The sequence below is a fragment of the Sturnus vulgaris genome, chromosome 3, assembly GCF_052056855.1.
Source record: "Sturnus vulgaris isolate bStuVul1 chromosome 3, bStuVul1.hap1, whole genome shotgun sequence".
In the NCBI taxonomy this organism is placed as follows: domain Eukaryota; kingdom Metazoa; phylum Chordata; class Aves; order Passeriformes; family Sturnidae; genus Sturnus; species Sturnus vulgaris.
In genome coordinates, this window is record NC_142245.1 from 95,717,318 (window position 1) to 95,737,770 (window position 20,453).

Sequence of the window (20,453 nt, forward strand, 5' to 3'; positions counted from 1 at the left end):
CTGTGGTTGTACTGTAACTGTATTTACAAAAGAAGCGGTGTATGCAGGATAGCATTTCGAGCTGCATAAAAGGAAACACGCAGTTTGTTCCATTCCACAGCACATGCTATATAAGCTTTTCAGCTTTCCTTTGTAAGTTACAGATCTGGCACAAAATTAGGAATCTGGCAGGTTTTATTTAGCCTCCAAAGTGCTGTATTTTGACCAGAAGACCAGCTAAGCAAGTCTTTAAAAAGCAGCAAAGGAATCCAGTCCTGGCCACACCCTGCCGTGGTGGGGCTGTCTGCTGGTGTTACAAAACCCAGCCAGGTACTCAGTGTACAGGACAGCCCAGCAGAAAAAATAGAAATAAATACATACAAAAGTTTAAAAAATGATATAATTATCTAAATATAAATAAAATATAAAAACATATCCGCATATATATATCTTACAATATATAGCAGGTATATATAACCTATCTATATTATACATAGATATAAAATACAACTAAATAAAACCAAAAACGAGACACTCGAGCTGCCCTGGAAAGCGAAGCGCCCAAGTGCTGTATTTCACCAGCAGCCTGGCGAGGCCAAAGCCGCATTCGACGCCTCTTGGATTTTTACGGGGAGAACGCAGCACATTCTGTGACCCCGGGCGAGAAGGGGCTGCGAGTGCCAGCACAGCCGTGCCCGCGGTGTACGAGCGCGTTCGCTCCGCCCGCGGGGGTGCGGGGGCGGCTCCGCGCCCGCCGGGCCTGAGGAGCCCACCTGGCCCCGCGGGATCCTCACTCCTACCCCGCGGGATACTCACTCCTGCCCGGGCCGGGGCTCCCCCGCTCCCCCTCGCTTCCTCTCCTCCTGCCGCCGCTGCCGCCGCTGCCGCCGCAGCCTTACTGGGCGGCGCCGGGGCGGCCCCGCTGAGCCGCGCACCTGCCGCAGGTGAGGCGGGCGGGGCCGGGGCGATTGCGGAGCGCCAGCTCCCCTTCCCGCCAGCGGCTTCTCAGTAGCACCGGCGCTGCCCGGTGCTGTCCCGTCCCGCCCCGTCCCTCCCTTCCCGCCGGCCCGGGCACGTTCCACACTTCCCTCCTTTTTCCCCCCTCGAAACAGGCGAGTCCCTCAGCCGCCTATAACAGCTGGTGCCGTAAAGCGAGGCGCGGGCGGCGCGACAGCCGCGAGGTCCTCTGAGCGAAGATGGCGGCGGTGGAGTCGAAGTCGGTGCTGTTCGTGTGCCTGGGTGAGCGGGGCGAGGGATGGCCGCTCCCGCGCTGCGCCCACCGCTCCTGCTCTGTGCCCGCCGCTCCTGCACTGCACCCGCCGCTCCTCGGCCCGGGGCACCGGCAGGGTGGGGCGGGAGCGCTGTGAGGCGAGGGCCGGAACTGGGGAAAGTGCGGCAGGCCCACCGCGGTGTCGCAGGCGTCCCGCCCTGAGACGGTTCCGCTGGTTTGCCGTGTCGGGGAGGGCCGGAGTAGTAGCTAGGAAGGGAGGCGGAATGCAACTGCGCCTTTTTTGCAATAGGAGCAAGGAAGAAGCGCTTAGTGTTGAGGGTGGCAGAGCACTGGAACAGGTTGCCCAGGATGGTCGTGGAGTCTCCCTCTCTAGAGACGTTCCAAACCCACCTGGACGCGTTCCTGTATAACCTGCTCTAGGTGACTCTGCCTCAACAGGGGGATTGGACTAGATAATGTTCAGAGATCCCTTCCAGCCCTAATAGTTCTGTGATTCTGTGAAATCAGTGGGAAGTAGTAAAAGAAGTAAAATGCAGTGTTGACAAACGAAAAGGTTGTGTGTGGGGAAGCGCAACACCTAAAAAGGCATAAACCAGCTCTGACCTTAGGCTGCTCCTTAGGGGCAGCACGGAGAGGTGGCTTTGAACGGCTTTCTGAGATGGATTGTGCAGCACTTGGCTTCTGGAACAGCGGGATGGGAACGGGGAGTCTGCCCGCTGGCTTGCTGTTGGGAGCACCAGGCATGGGAAAGGGAGAGAAAACCACAACAAGAACCCCTGACGTTAATGTTAGAGCCGCTGTAAAAAGGGGGAAAGAAGGGTAGGAATTTAAGAGAAAAAAAAAAACAACTTGATGGAGGCTGATCTGTTAGGATCTAATAATGAAATTCTTGATCTGGTATGAAAACGAGTGAAAAGAATAAGACTTTTTTGAAAGGCTACCAAAAGGAAGCAATAGGAAACTTTCTTTTACTGATATTTTTTCATGCTTCAGTTGTAAATCTTGTCACACCAAGTCCCAGAAAACAGAAGTGTAGATGGGATCAGAAATCACCTGAATGCTTTTCTGGAGTTTAGGACAATCAATTACTGGTAAGCAAGATAATCATAACTAGCCTGACTATATAGATTACTGAGCCATGCCCCATTTTGTACATGCTTTCTCTAAACTTCTGCTTTCTTCAGTGCATAACAAGCTGGATGGCTCTCTGCTCTGATGTAGGTGGGCTGTTAACATTATCTACTTCCTAGCCCACATAATCTTACCTATGTGCTGTGAATCCCTGGCATTTTGCCTATTTTATTGCAAAACCATTAGTTAATGTTTGGACTTTTTGCTATCTGCCTTTTTTGTTGTTGTAATAGGAGACATGCAGATTACCTGAATAGCAAAATAAGAGTTTAGTTTTGTGAAATAAGTTCTGATGTTTACATTACAGTAAAATCAAGCCCTAATAATAATCCAGGGAAAACATTCTTTAGTAAGGGATTATCAGTTGCTGTGTGTTTAGAAGCTAGTGGTCAATACAATGCAAATGTTGTTGTACAAAAACATCTTAATTAATATGAATCCTTTCTCCCAAACATGATGTTCTAAAGATAGTGGTAATCACTGACCCTATGTGTTGAAGGGTGAGCCAGTGGGTAAGAAGATTGGCCTGGCTGGAAGTGAAGGAAGAAAGGAGAAATTATGACCTTTGGAAGAAGAGGCAGGCAACTCAGGAGGACTAAAGGATGTAATGAGGTTATGCAGGGAGAAAAATTAGAAGGTCCAAAATCCAGCTAGAATTTAAAGTGTTTACTGCCATAAAAGACAAAAGAAAATATTACTATAAATACATCAGCAGCAAAAGGAGGCTAAGTAGAATCTCCATCTTTGTTGGATGCAGGAGGAAATAGTGACAAAGGGTGAGGAAAAGTCTGAGGTGTTTCATGTCTTCTTTGCCTCAGTCTTGCATGCTAAGACCAGTTCGTCTCTGTGTACCAGCTCCCTGAGTTGGGAAACAGGGATGGGTAGTAGTATCACAGATTCATAGAATAGATTTACAGGTTCATTAAGGTTGGAAAAGACTTTGAAGATCATCAAGTCCAGCCTTTGACCAACCACCAGTCTCTCAACTAAACCATAGCACTAAGTGCCACGTCCAGTTAGTTCTTGAGCACTTCAGGAACAAGGACTCTCTCACCCTGCTGGGCAGCTCCTTTCAATTCTTAACCACCCTTTCAATGAAAAATTTCCTCCTGCTGTCCAACCTGAACCTCCACTAGTGCAGCTTGAGTCCATTTCTTCTTCTATTACGAGTGGTCTGGGAAGAGACCAACTCCCACTTGTCTACAGTCTCGGGTATTGTAGAGAGTGATAATGTCTCCCTGAGCCTCCTTTCCTCCAGCTTACACAACCCCACCTTCCTCAGCTGCTTCTCACAGGACTTGTGTTCCAGACCCTTCACCAGCCTTGGCACCTTTTCTGGACACACTCCAGCACCTCAGTGTCTTGTAGTGAGGGGCCAGAACTGAATGTAAGATTCAAGGTGTGGCCTCACCAGTACTGAGTACAGGGGGACAATCACTGCCCTGGTCCTGCTGGCCACACTATTGCTGGTACAGGCCCAGATGTCACTGGCCTGCTTGGCTGCATGGGTGCATTGCTGTCAGCTGGGTGTCAACCAGCACTTGTAGGTCTTTTTCTGCCAGGCTGCTTTCCAGCCATATTTCCTGTACTGAGGGAGCTGCTGGAAGTGCTCACTGAGCTGCTTTCAATGATTTACCATCAGTCTTGGTCAGCTGGGAAGGTTCTGGTTGACTGGAGGTTGGCAAATGTGACGCTCATCTACAAGAATGTTTGAAAGAATGACCTGGCGAACTAAAAGCCTGCTAGCCTGATGATGGTGTCAGGGAAGGTCATAGAGCAGATCGTTGTGAGTGCCATCATGTGGCACAGAACAACCAGGGCATCAGGCCAGGCTTTAGGAATTAGGGTTTATGAAAGGCAAGTCTTTGCTTGAATGACCTGATCTTCTGTGACCAGGTGACCTGCCTGGTGGATGAGAAAAAAGAGGTTTGTTGTCTACCTGAACTTTGCTATAACCTTTAACACTATTTACCACAACATTCGCCTGGAAGAACTGGCTACTTAGGGCTTGGGTGGGTGCACTGTTTCTTGGGTAAAAAAACTGGATGTGTGGGCCCAAAGTAGTCGTGAATGGATTTACACCTAGTCATGAGTATTGGTTCCCCAGGGCTCAGTATTGGGATCAGTCCTGTTTAATATCTTAATCAGTAATCTGGACAAGGGGATTGAGGACTGCTGTAGTCAGTTCACAGGTAGCACTAAGTTGGGTGGGGGTGTTGATTGCTGGAGTATAGAAAGGCTCTGCAGAGGGAGCTGGACAGGCTGGATTGAATCCAACTATAGGAGGTTAAACAAGACCAAATGCTGGGTCCTGCCCTTGGATCACAACAACCCCCTGCAGTGCTGAGGGCAGAGTGTCTGGAGAGCTGCCTGGTGGTAAATGACCTGTGAGTGCTCGTTGACAGCAGCTGAACATGAGCCAGTGTGTGCCCAGGTGGCCAAGAAGGCCAATGGCACCCTGGCCTGTATCAGCAATAGTGTGGAAAGCAGGATCAGGGAAGTGATTGTCCCCCTGTACTCGGCACTGGTGAGGCTGCATCTCAAGTGCTGTGTCCAGTTCTGAGCTCCTCAATCAAGAAAGACATTGAAGTGCTGGGCTGTGTCCAGAGAAGGACACACCAGCAAAGCTGGTGAAGGGTCTGGAGCACAAGTCTGATGAGGGGTGGCTATGGGAGCTGGAGTTGTTTAGCCTGAAGAGAAGGAGGTTCAGGAGAGACCTTGTCACTCTCTACAATACCTGAAATAAGTTAATAGAGACAAGATGAGAGGAAATGTCTCAAGTTGCACCAGGGAAGGTTTAAATTGGGTATTAGGAAAAATTTCATCACAAAAGGGTTGTCAGGGATTGGAAGGGTCTGCCCAGAGAAATAGTTGAGGCTGCATAGCTGTTTAACAGACATGTAGACATGGTGCTTAAGAACGTGGGTCAGTGATGGACTTGACAGTGCTGGGTTAACAGATGTGATCTTCACGGTCTTTTCCAACCATAACTATTCTATGATTTTGTGAAATAATTAATACGTGTGGTTTTGTAAGCCCACAGTGGTGATTTGCACTATGACAAGGTTCTAATGCAGGAGCTCTTTTTAGTGTAATATATAATAGTTTGTATTAATTATTAGACCTTTATTAGGGAATTATTAGGAAAGGGTGGACAAGTGCCAATCAGTACCAATGTTAATAGGATGGATTGTTTTAATCAAATGTAAATAAGTTTTTAATTTCCTCTTTTCTGTTACTGGATTATAAAGAAAAAACCTTAGTGATATGCGGTGTGAAAAACTTAATTGATGTGATAAGCGTTTCTATTTTTCCAGTCAAATAGTCAAATATACACTCTTCTCAGTTAAATGTTGTAGGCAGCTTGTTTCCTGTTCCTGCTTTAAGTTTGATTAATATTTTTTTTTTATTATTATTCTTCAAGAGTGATGCCTTTTTCCTCCTAAATTTTACTAGGAATAATAGCTGAGATTTTGTTGAAAAGTACTAAACAGATTTCCAGAACTGCATTTAACTGTAGTGTTCTTTGCTGGTTAATGCAGTACATTAATTCTAACGTTTGCCACATCTAGTGAGAGTGGGTTCCAGAAAGGACATTTCTTCATGAAAAACTACATTTTCTTTCTACATTGTTTTGACTTAAATGTCTATTGGTTGTGTTATTTGTTTGTAATGAAATAAGCAGATAGTCATTACACAACAAAATACAATCTAGTTAATGTGCATAACTGCATTAATGATAAGGATTCCTCATCACTGAGAAATAATTGAAATACCCAGCAACATATGTAATTACATATGAAAAGGCACCGGAAAATATATTTTTTTTTCATTTAAGCATAGAAATAATTAAAAGTGGAGATGAATCAAAATGTACTTTGCTCATTTTACACTTACATAGCTCATGTAATTAGTAGTTGAGCTTCAGAAATGGGCTTAATATGATGCTGTGTTATATAAAGTCTGCCTCTTTCTCTCTGATGACTTCTCCACTATAACACAACAAGCTGACTGGCTTAGACCAGGCTTTCTGATCTCCTCCAGAGATGGAGGAGCAGTTGTAAGATGGGTGTACTGTTGGGTGTACAAAGTGAGTTTGGCTAAGTCTTCAGAAGATGAATGCATGTTGTGAATCACTGAGTACAAGTATTGTCCCTGGGGATCTAGACTGCACAAAATTGTTCCTGAAATGGCAACTAATTTAGTGGGTGTGAGGATATTAGATGACAGTTACAGAGAGGTTCCTCACAGATGGTACAGTATTTCCTAAGTTATGGATTGACAGACATATTTGGAGAGTGAAGGGAAAATTTCACTGAAAGAGTCATAGGGCAATTACCTTCCTCCTTGGACTAAAACCATTCTTTTCCTTAAACGTTATCTACACATTATCTTCACTATCTATCCTCCTCTGGTGTTGCTTTCCTCTTTGTTGTATTTCCAGCCAATCTGATCATGCTGGCTTTATGTAGAAGATAGCAGCATTCGAATTCTCAAATATCCATCTTCTCCCTTCATTTTTTTGCATATCAAGGCCTTTAAGTTGTAGTGACATTTTCAATCATAGAAAACTAGTGCCCAAACTACCTAGAGTTTGCCAACTGAAATTAATCCTACAAACATCTCCAAATACAATGATTCAAGGACGAGGGAGTTCAGTCACAGAATCAGTACTGGAACCATTTGTCAATCACTTTTATGAAGTCATATGTTCTCATTCATTTTCTATGCACAAAGCCTCCAGTGACAGTGACCTACGCCAACACCTGATTTTTTGAGTTCTTACTCTGGTCTCTACACAGAGAAGTGGAAAAAAACTGTTTATTTAACAGGCAAAGCACTACCCAGCACAAAAATGAATAATACTAAACAGCAAAGCCTGGGAAGACCAATGTGGGATGTAAAACTGTATCTGTAATGGATAGAAATTAGTGAGAAAAGTGACTGAAAAACAAGGATTAAGTTTGCATATGTTAGTGGGATAAGATAGGGCTTTACGTCAATCTTGAGATGAATGATAACAGTTGCAAGGAGTAGCAGAGGTAAAAGTTGTTCATGAGGAAAATAATATTGCAGAGTATGTGGGGAACAGAGCTTCTGTTAAGTCAGTTCTGTAATTCTGTCTGTAGTTCCCAAGAACAGATTTGAATGCTGATTAAAGTTCCCTAACAGTGTTAATATCTCTGCTAATACCTGGAATGTGTCATCAGGGAAGACATTAATTTTTAAGTCACAAACTGGGTTAAGTGTTGGTTTCAGAAATGATACAACTGATTTCTAGTTACTGCTAGAAGTGGTAGTTAATATGTTTAATCAAGAGTGATCGTGGTGCTGTTCGTTACAGTATTTTATATACTATCATTAAAGATTATATTTATGGCATATATTTTAAGAAGTGAACAAACTGTAGAAGAGTGAAAATTTGGAACAAGTTCAATCCATGTGAAGCAGAAGGCTAAACAAATGGAAAAAGCCAGGAGAGATTTATTTCTAAACCACTATTTTGAAATTCTGGGAGCTAGTTAATGAATTACTAGGTCCAAGAATATTAATCTTTTTTTTTTTTTTTTTTTTTTTTTGTACTGAAATGGTGAGAGTAGTAATTAAGGTAACCATGCACAGTTGTGTAGGACCATTCATACAGAGAAAATTTTTTTTTCAGGATGATATGATGGCCTCAACAGCTGGTGTAATGGAAACAGAATGTAATAGTTTAGAAAAAAGACTTAAAGATGACCTATTTGAAGTAACTGAGAAAGAGGGGGAATGGACAAATTATGAATATGGAGTTATAATCATAAATTTGATACTCGTGAATGAGTCAAAGGTGATTGTAGAAGTTCTCAGGATATTTTCAAAAACACTAAGCACTTGTTACAGACTTTTATTTAAAAAACAAATTGAAACAAACTTTTCCTGTAGTATAATATGTCATTTTGTTTGTCAGTATTCAAGAAAAGTAATTTCAAATTAGAAGAAGAGCAGATCTGACTTAACTGGAGTGATTAGATAAGGTCAGTTAATTTCATGAAGATTGGTTTGTTTCGTTTGGCACAGCTATGCTTGGCAAGAGTTCTGTGTCTGTTGAAGGAAAGACAGAGACTGGTGTTAACCAAGATCAGATGAGCAGAGACTTCTAGGAATAAATACTAAGTTGAAACTGGAAGATCTTAGGCTGCCGCAGGAAATTAACATCTGGAATAGCCTTTTAAGATAGATGATGCTTTTTTTAAAGGGAGCTTGATGTGTTTTTAAGAGGAGCAATGCTGTATAGGCTTGCAATATCAAAGAATTGAGTTCATTGATATGAAGGTTATTTTCTGTCTTGTGCTGTATGTTACCATGTTTTGAAACTGTATTGTTTAATGCTTAACTCAAAAAGTGAGATTATTTTTCTACTTTATTACCTTATTTTAAACATTTTCATAATTAATAGTACTAACTTCTTTTCTCACTTAACCACATAGGGAGCCTCAAATTTTTCCTGCTTTGTTTTTCTTCCAAGACTGATTTCATTTCTGTGCATTAAATAAACTAATTCAAACAATGGAATTAGTATGTTTTTTGCTGGAAGAAGATGTACTGACATAGAACTCAATGTTTTGGCAAGATCAATTTTTCAATGGTTAGCCTATTCCTTTTGCCTTTTAGTTGATTTGATGTTCTCTAAATCTTTGACAGTCAATTTCTGTTGCTTCAGACCTTCACGTCCCTCTTTCTGACTTTTCTAGTTCACGTGTGACAGCAAGTTGTTAAATGCCCAGGTCATAGCAGCTTCTCTCTTTAGCAGTGAAGTATCTACCTTGGTGTTTTGTTTGAAAATGAGATTAAGTGCCTCATGTGAAAATGTCTTTTTTTGCTGATGGAAATTTAGCTTTATTCATTGGCATTTTTTTCTTTTTACAGTTTGAGATTTGGAAAGAATGTAATCAGCAGTAGAAGAGTGAGTTATTTAAGGATACAAAGATGAGTTTCACCATTTCTGGTATTTTATACTTATCTGTTCAAAAATCAGAGATGAGCAAAGTCACACATTTTGATGGGAACTGAAGATTTGTGTGTATGAGTTACTGCCATCTGTGTGGCATATCAAATATGAATATCCATCTAGTTACTGAAAATTTTGGAAGGATGGGGAGGTAGAAGGAACTGAAGTAATAGTTGAGTAGACTTTTTTTTGAGACACTTCATTCTTTTCAAATATGAATTTCTGCATGCATTTTTAAGAGGTCTGCCATAGATTGTCACAGTTGTAGTTACAGTTTCAGAACAAATATGCTGTAGATCCATTATTTTTAGTTTCTAATGGGGCTGTAATGCATTGTCGAAATAGGTTCTTTTTGAAAATAAGGTCAGATCAAGTGGCTAGGGCAGTTGGAGGCCATTGAAAGGGAAGATTGTTTATGTATTTGAATAAGTATCTTAACTGTTTGTTGGCTGATTGACAGCACTTAAGCTTTGCCACATGTTAGGTTTTGTTCCTAATCCTCTGTATTTTGGGCAAAAAAAGTTAGGAATTTATTTTTCCTGTGATATTTTTAGAGCTTGTGTAATTGAATTCAATTTTTGAGGGTTAGAATGGGTTTCTGGATGCTGCTCTTGATGAGGGTTGAGTTTTACCTATAGTGACTTGACTTCAGTGACCAAGAGCAGTTTTACTACAGGTTGTTCAGCCATTTCATTACATTTTCACAATGGTGGTGACTGTGTTTTGGACTTGTTCAAGAGACCAATGAATAGTATAGAATCCTAGAATGATTTGGGTGGGAGGGGACCATCAGCTAGATCATCTCATGTGACCGCAACCTTCTGCCATAAGCAGGGACACCTTCCACTAGACCAGGTTGCTCAAAGCCCCATCCAGCCTGGTCTTGAACATTTCCAGGGATGGAACACCACAATTTCTCTGGGCAATCTGTTCCAATGTCTCACCACCCTTACTATTAAAAAAAAATAAAAAATTCTTATGTCCAATACAAGTCTTCTCCATTTCTGTTTTAAACCGTTGTCCCTTGTCCTATCACTACAGCCCCCTTTATATATAGAAAGGTTGCAGTAAGATCTGATCTTCCCAGTATTTTTCTTCTTCAGACTGCACAACCTCAGTTCTCACGTAAAGGTGCTCAGTCCTCTGATCATCTTTGTGGCCCTCCTTTGGACCTGTTCCAACAGCCCTGTGTCTTTCTTGTGCTGGGTGCCTCAGAACTGGATGCACTAGTCCAGGTGGGGTCTCATGAGAGCTGAGTAGAGGGGCAGAATCCCCTCCCTTGACCTGCTGGCTGTGCTGCTTGTGATACAGCCAAGGATTTGATTGGCTTTCTGGGCTGCACTTGGACTCTGCTGGCTCATATCCAACTTTCCACCCACCAGTGTCCCCAAGTCCTCCACTGGGCTCCTCTCAATCCCTTCATGCTACAGTCTGTACTGATATTGGAGATTGCCCCAGCCCAGGTGCAGCAGTCTGGGTTTTCACATCCACAATTTACATTCCGTCTGAGTAAATAAAAATCTTTGATCTGGGCTGAAGAGTCCACACAATTACCGTTTTTTTGTTTTCAATAGTCTGAAAATTCACTTGAATCTCTTGTTTCCATAGGAAACATCTGTCGCTCTCCAATAGCTGAAGCAGTTTTCAGAAAACTTGTAAGTGATGAAAAGCTTGAACATAAGGTAAGCTATTGATTTCTATTCCAAGAAATAACTGTCTCATAGCCAGTCAGAAATATAAGCAGTGAGGAAAGAAACATAAAAATATGAATTTGTTTTTCTGTAGTGGAGGATAGACAGTGCAGCGACATCTGCCTATGAAATAGGAAGCCCTCCTGACTATCGAGGACAGAATTGCATGAAGAAGCATGGCATTACCATGAATCATATTGCCAGGCAGGTACTGTACCTTAATTTTCTTAAAATCTGTGTATATATTTGTTTTGTTGTTACAGTGGAGGACAGACAGTGCCGCTGTTTCAGACTGGAACGTGGGGCGCTTCCCTGATTCAAGGGCTTTAAGTTGTCTAAGAAATCATGGCATTGAGACTGCACATAAAGCACGACAGGTAGAAGAGAGTATATTTTCTTCCTTATTCATACCCATGCCCTAACCATTGCAGTCACAGAAGTCATTTGACCAATGCATGGTTAAGCATCAAGTAGTAAATACTCTGTGCAGTTTTTTAAAGGACTCCAAAATGACTTAACTCTTCTGGTCAAGCTTAAAGAGTTTTTTATTATTAAGGTTCATTGGAAGTATAACTGGAAAGCATTGAACCAATTGCATTATAGAGGACTCTTGCCTCCAAATGTTTTTTGAGCATTTTCAAAATACTTTTTAAAAATGGACTTAGTCTAGTAATCTGGGATGCGTCCTTCAGCAAGGAATATTTATTTAGTAGTTCCAAAAAGAAGTAGAATACCCCTTCATCCATCACAAAAAGCTTCTGTGCTTGCATGTAGATATTTTAAAAATATCAGGAGTGCTAAATTAGAGTGAAAGCACTCAAACTCAAGATTAGTAGCACAGTTGGTGGGATCTTCAGAGGAAAACATACCCTTGAAACATTCTTAAGTCAAAGGCAGGTTTGCCAGTTAGTGAAATCCTCTTTAAGTTTTACCTAAACTCGTATCTATTTTCATTAACAAAAGAACACGTATTTCCATACTGCATTCCAGAGAGATTGGAAGTAAATGTGTCTGCATCTATTTAAATCATTCAGACACTCATATAAATGCACATAATTTACTTCAGTTAACTATTCTCTAGATATAAGATATTCCTTTAGGGCTTGACCTTCACTTAGTTTGAGTTTACACCACTAGTTTTTGTATTGACAAAAAGATCAAGTAGTCTTATTATTATCTTACATTTCTGTTCCCTTCAGAATTTTTCTAGACCTCACTGAGGTCATATTTACTTTCTTCACTTTTCAAAGACTACATGTTTAGTTTTTTGACTTTCAAAAATAAATTCTCTCAATTAGTCAATTGCCCTCTGCTGACCTCTCCTGATGTTAATCTCTGTTTATATGAAACAGAATTAAGCACATCACCATTTCAGATTTTTCAGTAATTTACTATTAGAGTGGTTACTAAAAAAGTCTGTTGTGATCTTTTCCTGCTACAACGTCTTGATTTACTGTTTATCAGTGTATACAAACGTCATTATTTGTCAATATACAAGCTAAATGGTACTGAAATTATTCAGCGTTTCAGTCATCACATTAGTGTGACATGTTTGTCTTCTTAGAAGATATGCCTTGGAAACTTGAGAACTGTTCTTCTAGGTATTCCTAGAGCGATTTATGAGCAGTTAAATTTAAGCAAAGGACCCAAAACAAGTCGATCCTCTGTCTTGAAGCAAATCTTTGTATCTCCTTTGGCAGAAAAGGAATGAAAAGACTTTAATGAAGACATTTGCTTATACATTCTGGCAAATGAAGAGATTTTTCAGTCAGAAGAACTTTAAATGGTACATATACAGGGAAGGAAAATTAAAAAATGAGGCAATAAGATGAAAGACTAACAGGATGAAAATTTGTCTAAATCATTCCAGTACACACAGTTTCTTTTGTAAAGAAAATCTTCAAATCCCTGAACTACAGGTAACACTTTGTTTTGCACTAATGTTAACAGTGTAACTCCAAATTTATTTTTTTTCCTTAACTTCTGTCAGATGGTCTCTGCTGATTCTCTGAGCTGCAGACCTGATGGGGTCTTGTGGTACTTCTGAAAAAAGAGGTACTTGACAGTGTAGAATAGGACATTGTGGAGTGGTCAGGTTAGTACAAGTGCAAGTGTATTTGTTTCACTTCTAGAGACAAACTTAAGGATTTTCTGTGACACTTGTTTCAGAACAGATTAAGGAAGATTTAATACAGAAACTGCAGAAATAGAGAGTAGGGATTTATCTTCTGTTGCCTTCGAAGTACTATCATAAGATAAGTACCTTGTACAATTGTCCTCTTCATACTGTGGAAAACTACCCACCCAGTGAAAGCACCTTCTCTGATGTAATTTTTTTGTGTAAGTATGATAATCATGGATTTTAGCTTTTTTTCAAATTCAATACTACAAGAATGGTTTGTGCAAAAGAGAATAATAAATCGGTCGTGTCCTACCATCCTATACAGTGATATTCTAAGTTCAAGTGAAGTATAAAAAAAACCTCATATATTTGTATATAAAATAAAGTTATTATTTTAGTTGATGGTAGATTGCTGTATTAAATTCTCTAGGCTGCTATTTTTCATGCACAAACCAGAGAGGTTTTTAATCATTTTCACTTTTATTCATGCTGAGGCAAAAATTGATTTTGGTATGACTCATACTATGCATTTGCCTTAAATATGAATTGAAATTAGAAGAAGGTTGTATTAAATACTGTTTTACAACTGGATAAATTTGAGGATTACTACCTCTCTGTGGGTTTCAAACAGAGAAAATGAGATTTCCCTTCTGTAAATAAAGGAAAATGTTTCACTAATAATTTAATAATTGTTATATGCATTTTTAAAATGTAAAATTATTTTTATCTGTGTAATTTCATCCAACGTTGACTACTTGAACACTCTGCTACACTTCTCAAAATGTATCTAAATTTTTACGTCCTCAATTTCATCCCCCAAAGTACCAGTTTTAGTAGTTTCGAGGAGTACCTTCAGTTCCCTGGAGTTGGCTCAATTAAAGCTTTTTTTTTTTTATCTGACTTAGTGGTAGGGCTTAAAAGCACAAACCAAATGGTAACCTTGGTTTTAGGGCTGCATTTACAACTATATTAGTGCTGGTCATAGGGTAATAACTGTCACACTGACAAGTGTTCCTAGTTTATTCTTCCACTTGTCTGTACAACAAAGAAATCTGTGCCCTCATATTTTCACAGGGGCAAGTGTTCAGCTGTGTAGAGCAATCAGAAGCAGCCTGTAGAAGTCCTGATTAGATTTGCCAGGAAAACAGAGCTATTTCCACTGCAAAAATATTTTCATAGGTCAGAGGCACAGCATGAATACAGAAAATATTTTTACAGTGAAAATAAACAAGTCTGCATTGGTTTTCATCATTAACTCTTTCTTTTCATATGCACTCCTGATACGTCTCACCTCTTCAGTTCTCTTTGTGTGTAATGTTTCACTTATAGCTTTCTTCTGATGATAATTTCTGTCTGTGTTTTCTTACTCCCTGTTATGGGAATTTAATCAGTATCTATTTGCTGTTTGCACAAAAAAAAATAGTGGCTGTTTTGCCATCTAAACTTTTTTTAATATGTAAATATTTTTTACAAGTTAAAACTCTGACTTACAGGATAATGTATTTTGCCTTTTGGCTGTTTACTTGCTTACTCCCTTCTCTACCCCATCCTTTGTAGGGATGTGTGCCAGAAAACCTGTTCTGAACCATCTTCCCAAGTTTCTTGGTTATGATGCTTTGCACAGGACTATGCATAAAAGGCAGTCTTAAAGTGAATGCTAATATTTATTCCATTTCTTCATCCTTATTATGGACACCTGGTTCAGATACCTTATATACCAGCATTGTGGCAATGGTCTGGGAAGATTTTACTCTAAACTAAGGCTTAAACGTAAGCTGAAATAAAATGACAACTGTAGCCATCCTTATAACAAGAAGGTGACATTAGTATTTAAGTTAGTGGTTTATCTGTTGTGTTTGCCTACATGACTGTGAACTCAGATCTCTGAATTTAATTGCTATTTATGTTTGGGAGTCAATAAATTACAAGAAAGAAAAAGGTGGTAGGAAGATGTACAATAGATCCCAGATTTTTTTCACATCATACTACAAATTTTGTGAATTTACATGGTCTAAAATACTGTAGATGCATTTTTTTTTAAGAGATTGTAACTCATACCATCATACTTCTGTTTTAAGTTTCACTTAGTATCTTTTCTTGTGCAGTGGCAGATTGCTAGATTGGAAGTATTGCAATTGGTTCAAGATTACCTACATTTCTGTTGTCCTATCAAGAAAGTAATTTTTCTATTTTATTTTTAACTCTTTTATTGCATGGTTCCCATGATTGGAAATTGCTTTCGTTTTAATAGTTGAAAAGTACTAGAAATGTAGCTTTTAATGATATTCTAAGTTGATGCATGAAATGTAAAAGAAAAAAAAATAGAAATGGTTGGTTAAATAGCTGATGCAGGTTTTTAGTTTTTTTTTGGTGGAATACTTGCAGGAATGGATAAATAATCACAGTAGAGTATATTTAAAAGATTGTAAGTTATTGTAAAATTTGATGCAGGCGCAATTCTATTCTTTCCACCTGTGTCTTTTTTAATAAATTAAAGCTACAGAATTTGAAAACACTTTTTTTCTCTCCTTTTTAGTAATCTAATGCAGTTTGTAGGCTAAAGCACCTGTTTTTATTTCTAGATTACTAAAGAGGATTTCCAGACCTTTGATCATATACTTTGTATGGATGAGAGCAATCTAAGGTACTGTATGAAGAAATTGAACAAATTTATATGGATTACTTGCAGTGATGTCTCATAAGTCACTTTGAAGACAGATGTCACATTTTACTGCTTAGTTTGTGTTGGGGTTTGTTTGGGATTTTGGGTTTTTTTAAACGTATATGAATGATGTGCTAATGGATGGATTCTTCCCTTCTAATAAGTTTAATGAGCCAGAACTCATTGGTTTATTTGTGTGATACGTGCTACTCAAGGATTAAGGATATGGAAATTTAGTTACTTTATGCTATATACAGCTAATGCCTGTATAATTAAGAATGAGGATGTACTTACTGTCTTGATTGAAGTGATCAGTTTTTCTAATTGCATGGCATTTAAAGGACTAACTGGGAACTTGGAAGGGATTAAACATGGTGTGGTTTTTTTTACTTTTTGTATAGAAAGAGAGGGAACTCTGAAATAAGCAAGGTTGGTAGCTTGGGGAAGTCTTGTTTTATTGTTAGCTGTGCTAAAGTTAAGTGCACTTTGGAAAGATCTGGTTAAGTAGCTGCCTAGTGTGAAAATTTGGATATTGCTAGCAAAATTTCTACTCAATTACGTACATATTGAGGATTAAAGAGCTGAATTTAATAAACTACAAGTGTCAAAGGAAGGGCTTGTAAGGGCTATTGTCATGTTAGTTTAAAAAAGCCCAAACCACCACAACCAACAACAAAACCTAAATAAAGACCCTTTTAGTAACACATAAAGTCTTCTAGAAGCAGCACCACTTAACTGAAATAAGTATGATTTTGTTGAATTTTCTAGAATGTCTTGAATAAACTGTCTTCCACAGTCTTAATGAATGTAGGATATATAACACTTGGCTTGACTGCAGTGTCTCAGGCAATGACGTGACAAGGCTTCCTTCTATTTTCACTTGAATTCTTAAACAGAAATTTGAATTAACAATTTATATTATATGAGCTCTAGAGCGGAAGAAATGTCAGAACTGTAACAGGGATATTGCTGCTGCTGTGCTGAAGTTTTGCCTTTAGCTTGCACTGAGTTCAACCGTTTTGCTTAGGAATGCTTATTTGTAGTTCTAGGTGATGCCTGGAAAGGCTGACCTGGAACAGAGACTAGGCAGAGCAAAAGGAATAAAATAGGTATTTATTGAAAGGATACACCTTGGGCAGTGCAAGAGCCCGGCTGGGGCTACACCCAGGTCAAATCCAAGATGGATCCTGGTCACGAGTTTTACACTCGTGTAAGTTTTGATTCATCTACATATTGGGGTCGATTATCCAATCACAGCCCCAGGCTGTGTCGTCTCAGCCCCCTGCCTTGCCCCCTTCCCTTCACCGTTATTTCTGATTTTTGGGTATGGGTTGTCCTTGACTCTCTAGCTAGGAAGGGATTGTTTTGTTTAACTAGCCTGTGAAGAGAATTTACTAACACCTAATATGACGTTTCAGAGTTATACACCAAGCAGCAGATAATCTGAAAAATATGAAAGCTAAAACCATTCATAGGAGGGCAAGCTGATTCCAGGTGTTGATGGAATGCCTGTAATATCAGAAAAGGAAGATTTGGGACATGTATTTTCTTTAGTACCAGAGCCATCTGACCCTCTCCTGTTCATTAAGTGGTATGCCAAAAGCCTTTGAGGAGATGGTCTGACTTTTTTTTAATACTACAAGGCTAGAGAATTTATTGAAAAATGTGCAAATTGAAACAATATCTTGATAGAGGATCTCTGATTTTTCTTCAAGCAAAACTGGTACTGTGGTCTCATTGCTATTTCTAAACTATCTGAAATTAATTTTTTAATCAGAATTAATAATTAGAATTTAATTTCTTAAAACTGATGTGGTTATGACTAAGTATTCACAAGGGGTTTCTTGGACTTTTTTAATGGTGAGTGAGTAAAATGATTTGGTATGGAGATGTGTAATATTAAAATAATTTAGCATGTTCTGGGAGTTTATTGTGAAGATGATAGTACTGAGCTGCCTTTTATCTGAAGATGATGGGAGCTGCATTTTAAGTGCCTTTGGAATAACAGATGACCATTTTTAAGAAAATAGGGAAATGCCATCTCAAAACTGGAATGCTTTATCAATGAGAGGCAATGTAGAAGGAAGAGGACGTGACAACTGGTGAAATGCTAAAGTATATCAAAAGGAAAACTGATTTACCATTTTCTGTTAACTGAATGTGGTAGGATTTCACATGAGCTAGAGCATACCAATGTAAAACAGTGGCTTTGAGCAGATAGGAGAATCTTACTCGTACTTCTGGAAAAATGCCTGGATAATTTCCACTGTTTTTTGTTCAATACAAGCTAAGAGTGAGTGTTGAAAGTACTAATTGATTTGAGGAAGAACTTGATGAACTGACTGCTACAAAGGTTTTTTAAGCTATGGGTCAAGTGCCTGACTGCTTGTTTATGCTCTGAATTCAGTTTGTCTTCCATGCTCAATTAAAAAAGAACGCACATAACAAGAAAAACAAAACCAAGAAGCAGCATAAAGTCCACAGAATTTACAGAGTCCAGACACATTATTTGCCTGTGTTGTCTAGAAATGGTCATGAACATCTCATACTGATGCCAAAATTCTGAAGGAAAATTTAGGGGAAAATTTTATTTTCTCTTTTACAGAGATTTGAACAGGAAAAGCAACCAAGTTAAAGACTGCAAGGCCAAAATTGAGCTACTTGGAACTTACGATCCACAGAAACAGCTTATCATTGAAGATCCGTACTATGTAAGAAATTCTTTGAGTGGCCTGATTAAAAAAAGTGTGTGTGTAGTGTATAATCTTCCCAGATACCACAGTTGGCATGTGATACATAATCTGATGTTACACAAAGTGAAGTGTGAACTTTTTTTTTTTAATGACTTAAGAAAACTATATATTACTGGGATAAGAAAGGAAAATGTTATTGTGCTGTTTGATCAACCTCCTTGCAAAGAGGATGTCATCAGGAAAGTTAGAGACAAAGCCATTGACACAGGTGGTGAAAAAAGTTGGATAATACCAGCCAAGAGCAAACAATTAGACTAATATTCTTCTGTTTAGGAAAGAGAAGAAGATGCAGTAGGGTTCTATAAAATCTTGATGTCATGGGGAAAGCTGAATAAGGAATTGCTAGTCATTACCCAGGAAGTAGAGAGTATCAAATGGTATTAGTGGGAAGTGGGTTCAAAACAAAAAGGTATTTGTTTTGGGTTTTTTGTTTCCACACAGTGCTTCACTAAACTGTGAAAGGCAACATGACAGGTTAGTATGAACATAAAAAAGGAAAAGATTTAAAAAGCTCAAAAGTGAGTGGAAGAAATATGTGAAGGAAAGTCATGCAGGACTGTTGAATACAAAGTCAGAGTTTGTCTGTGGAAATTCCTGAGCTCAAATTAGAGAAATATGCCAAAGCTATCACCAAGTATTTGCACTGTTTTTATTTTTTCCTAATGTCTGTTGCTTGCCATTACTGACAGCAGAGAAACCAGTCTGCAATTTATATTTGCTCTTTAGCCAGTATTGTTCTTACAGTCTTTTTCTTCTCTTCTTTTCTAGGGGAATGAAAAGGACTTTGAAACTGTTTACGAGCAGTGTCTCAGATGCTGTAAAGCATTTTTGGAAAAGTATCATTAATGCTTCATCATATAATTTCTAAAAGAAAATAATTAGCTTCTTCTGAAATATGTAAAGTTTTCTTGATTGATGTATTATTTAAATTGTAAAATTATGCCTCTACATTCGATACTTACTCAGTTTGATTTTGTATTTTAGCTGTTCTGTCATCTAATGAAAAAATATAGAAAGGTTTCAGTTGGATAATATAATCAACCATGTTGTCACACATCAATGTAGTTATAAATTCAGGATAAATTTTTCTGTAAACTCTTCCAGTGCTTTCTCATAAGCACTACAAAAGTGACACCTTGCTTCTTTATATGTAATGCTAACTGAACCGAGGTCTTGTCATTCTGTCCTCAGTGAGTTGATTTCAGTCAATTTTCAGTGGTAGTCTGTGAGATAATAATTGATGTGTATCTTAGGTGTGTCATCCCAGTATCATCAGGCAGCCTTAGGATGGAAGCTGTTTCACGTAGAGCCTGCTAGACTAAAAGATCTGCTGCCTGATAGAACTAAGTCTTCCTTTGCTCTTCTGGTCAGTTCCTAGCACACTGACACAAGCACATGTAACACAGAATTCACTTAGAGGAGAAGACATACCAGCTTAAAAGCCGACATGTGAAATTACACTTTCTATCTCACAGTAGTAAAATACTCAAATCCATGCAAATACAATGGATGAGAAATTTGCTGTAATCCCAGTTCCTACATGAGGGTCAGACAGTATTTCCAGATTTACTTAGGAGAACGTACAGCCTGTCTAAAGTGTTCTTTGAGAGTATAGTTCAGTGTAAAGACAGTCCATCTGTAGTACGATAGTAAATTAGGAGAAGGCCAGTAAGACAGTTCTGCGCTTGGACAAAATTTGAATGTTTTGTAAAAGTCTGTGCCTGCTTTTCTGAACATCACCCTTCCTGTCTGCCTTAGACATGTAAATGTACTGAGATTAGTAATATACATGATACCATGATGATTTTCCTGTTTTGAATATTCTCAGCATTGGTATGAACTAGCATTACCACATTATCTGTAAAACTGGATCTATAAAATTTGTTTTCTTATTTA

The 20,453-nt window shown here is 39.0% G+C and overlaps 1 protein-coding gene across 7 annotated transcripts; it reads left to right on the plus strand.

Moving 5' to 3' along the window:
- Window positions 1-1,070: 1,070 nt before the first annotated feature.
- Window positions 1,071-20,453, plus strand: ACP1 (acid phosphatase 1). Of its 7 annotated transcripts, none has more exons than XM_088162351.1 (7): window positions 1,140-1,218; window positions 9,248-9,326; window positions 10,938-11,011; window positions 11,115-11,228; window positions 15,725-15,786; window positions 18,410-18,515; window positions 19,326-20,453. In XM_088162351.1, the coding sequence occupies exons 2-7, from the start codon at window positions 9,308-9,310 to the stop codon at window positions 19,401-19,403; spliced, it is 453 nt and encodes a 150-aa protein (XP_088018477.1). In that variant the 5' UTR covers window positions 1,140-1,218; window positions 9,248-9,307; the 3' UTR covers window positions 19,404-20,453. The 7 variants fall into 7 exon arrangements, with proteins under 7 accessions (XP_014725026.1, XP_014725025.1, XP_088018477.1 ...); XM_088162353.1 differs by lacking the exon at window positions 11,115-11,228 and adding an exon at window positions 11,284-11,397 and having other exon boundaries at window positions 1,181-1,218; XM_088162352.1 differs by lacking the exon at window positions 1,140-1,218 and adding an exon at window positions 2,203-2,301.

Excerpts from the sequence above, each read along its gene's own strand:
- ACP1 (XM_014869540.2), top strand. The coding sequence starts at position 1,176 with ATGGCGGCGGTGGAGTCGAAGTCGGTGCTGTTCGTGTGCCTGG. Across the intron at positions 1,219-10,937 it reads GGTGCTGTTCGTGTGCCTGG|GAAACATCTGTCGCTCTCCA; the intron begins GTGAGCGGGGCG and ends TTGTTTCCATAG. Across the intron at positions 15,787-18,409 it reads ATGGATGAGAGCAATCTAAG|AGATTTGAACAGGAAAAGCA; the intron begins GTACTGTATGAA and ends TCTCTTTTACAG.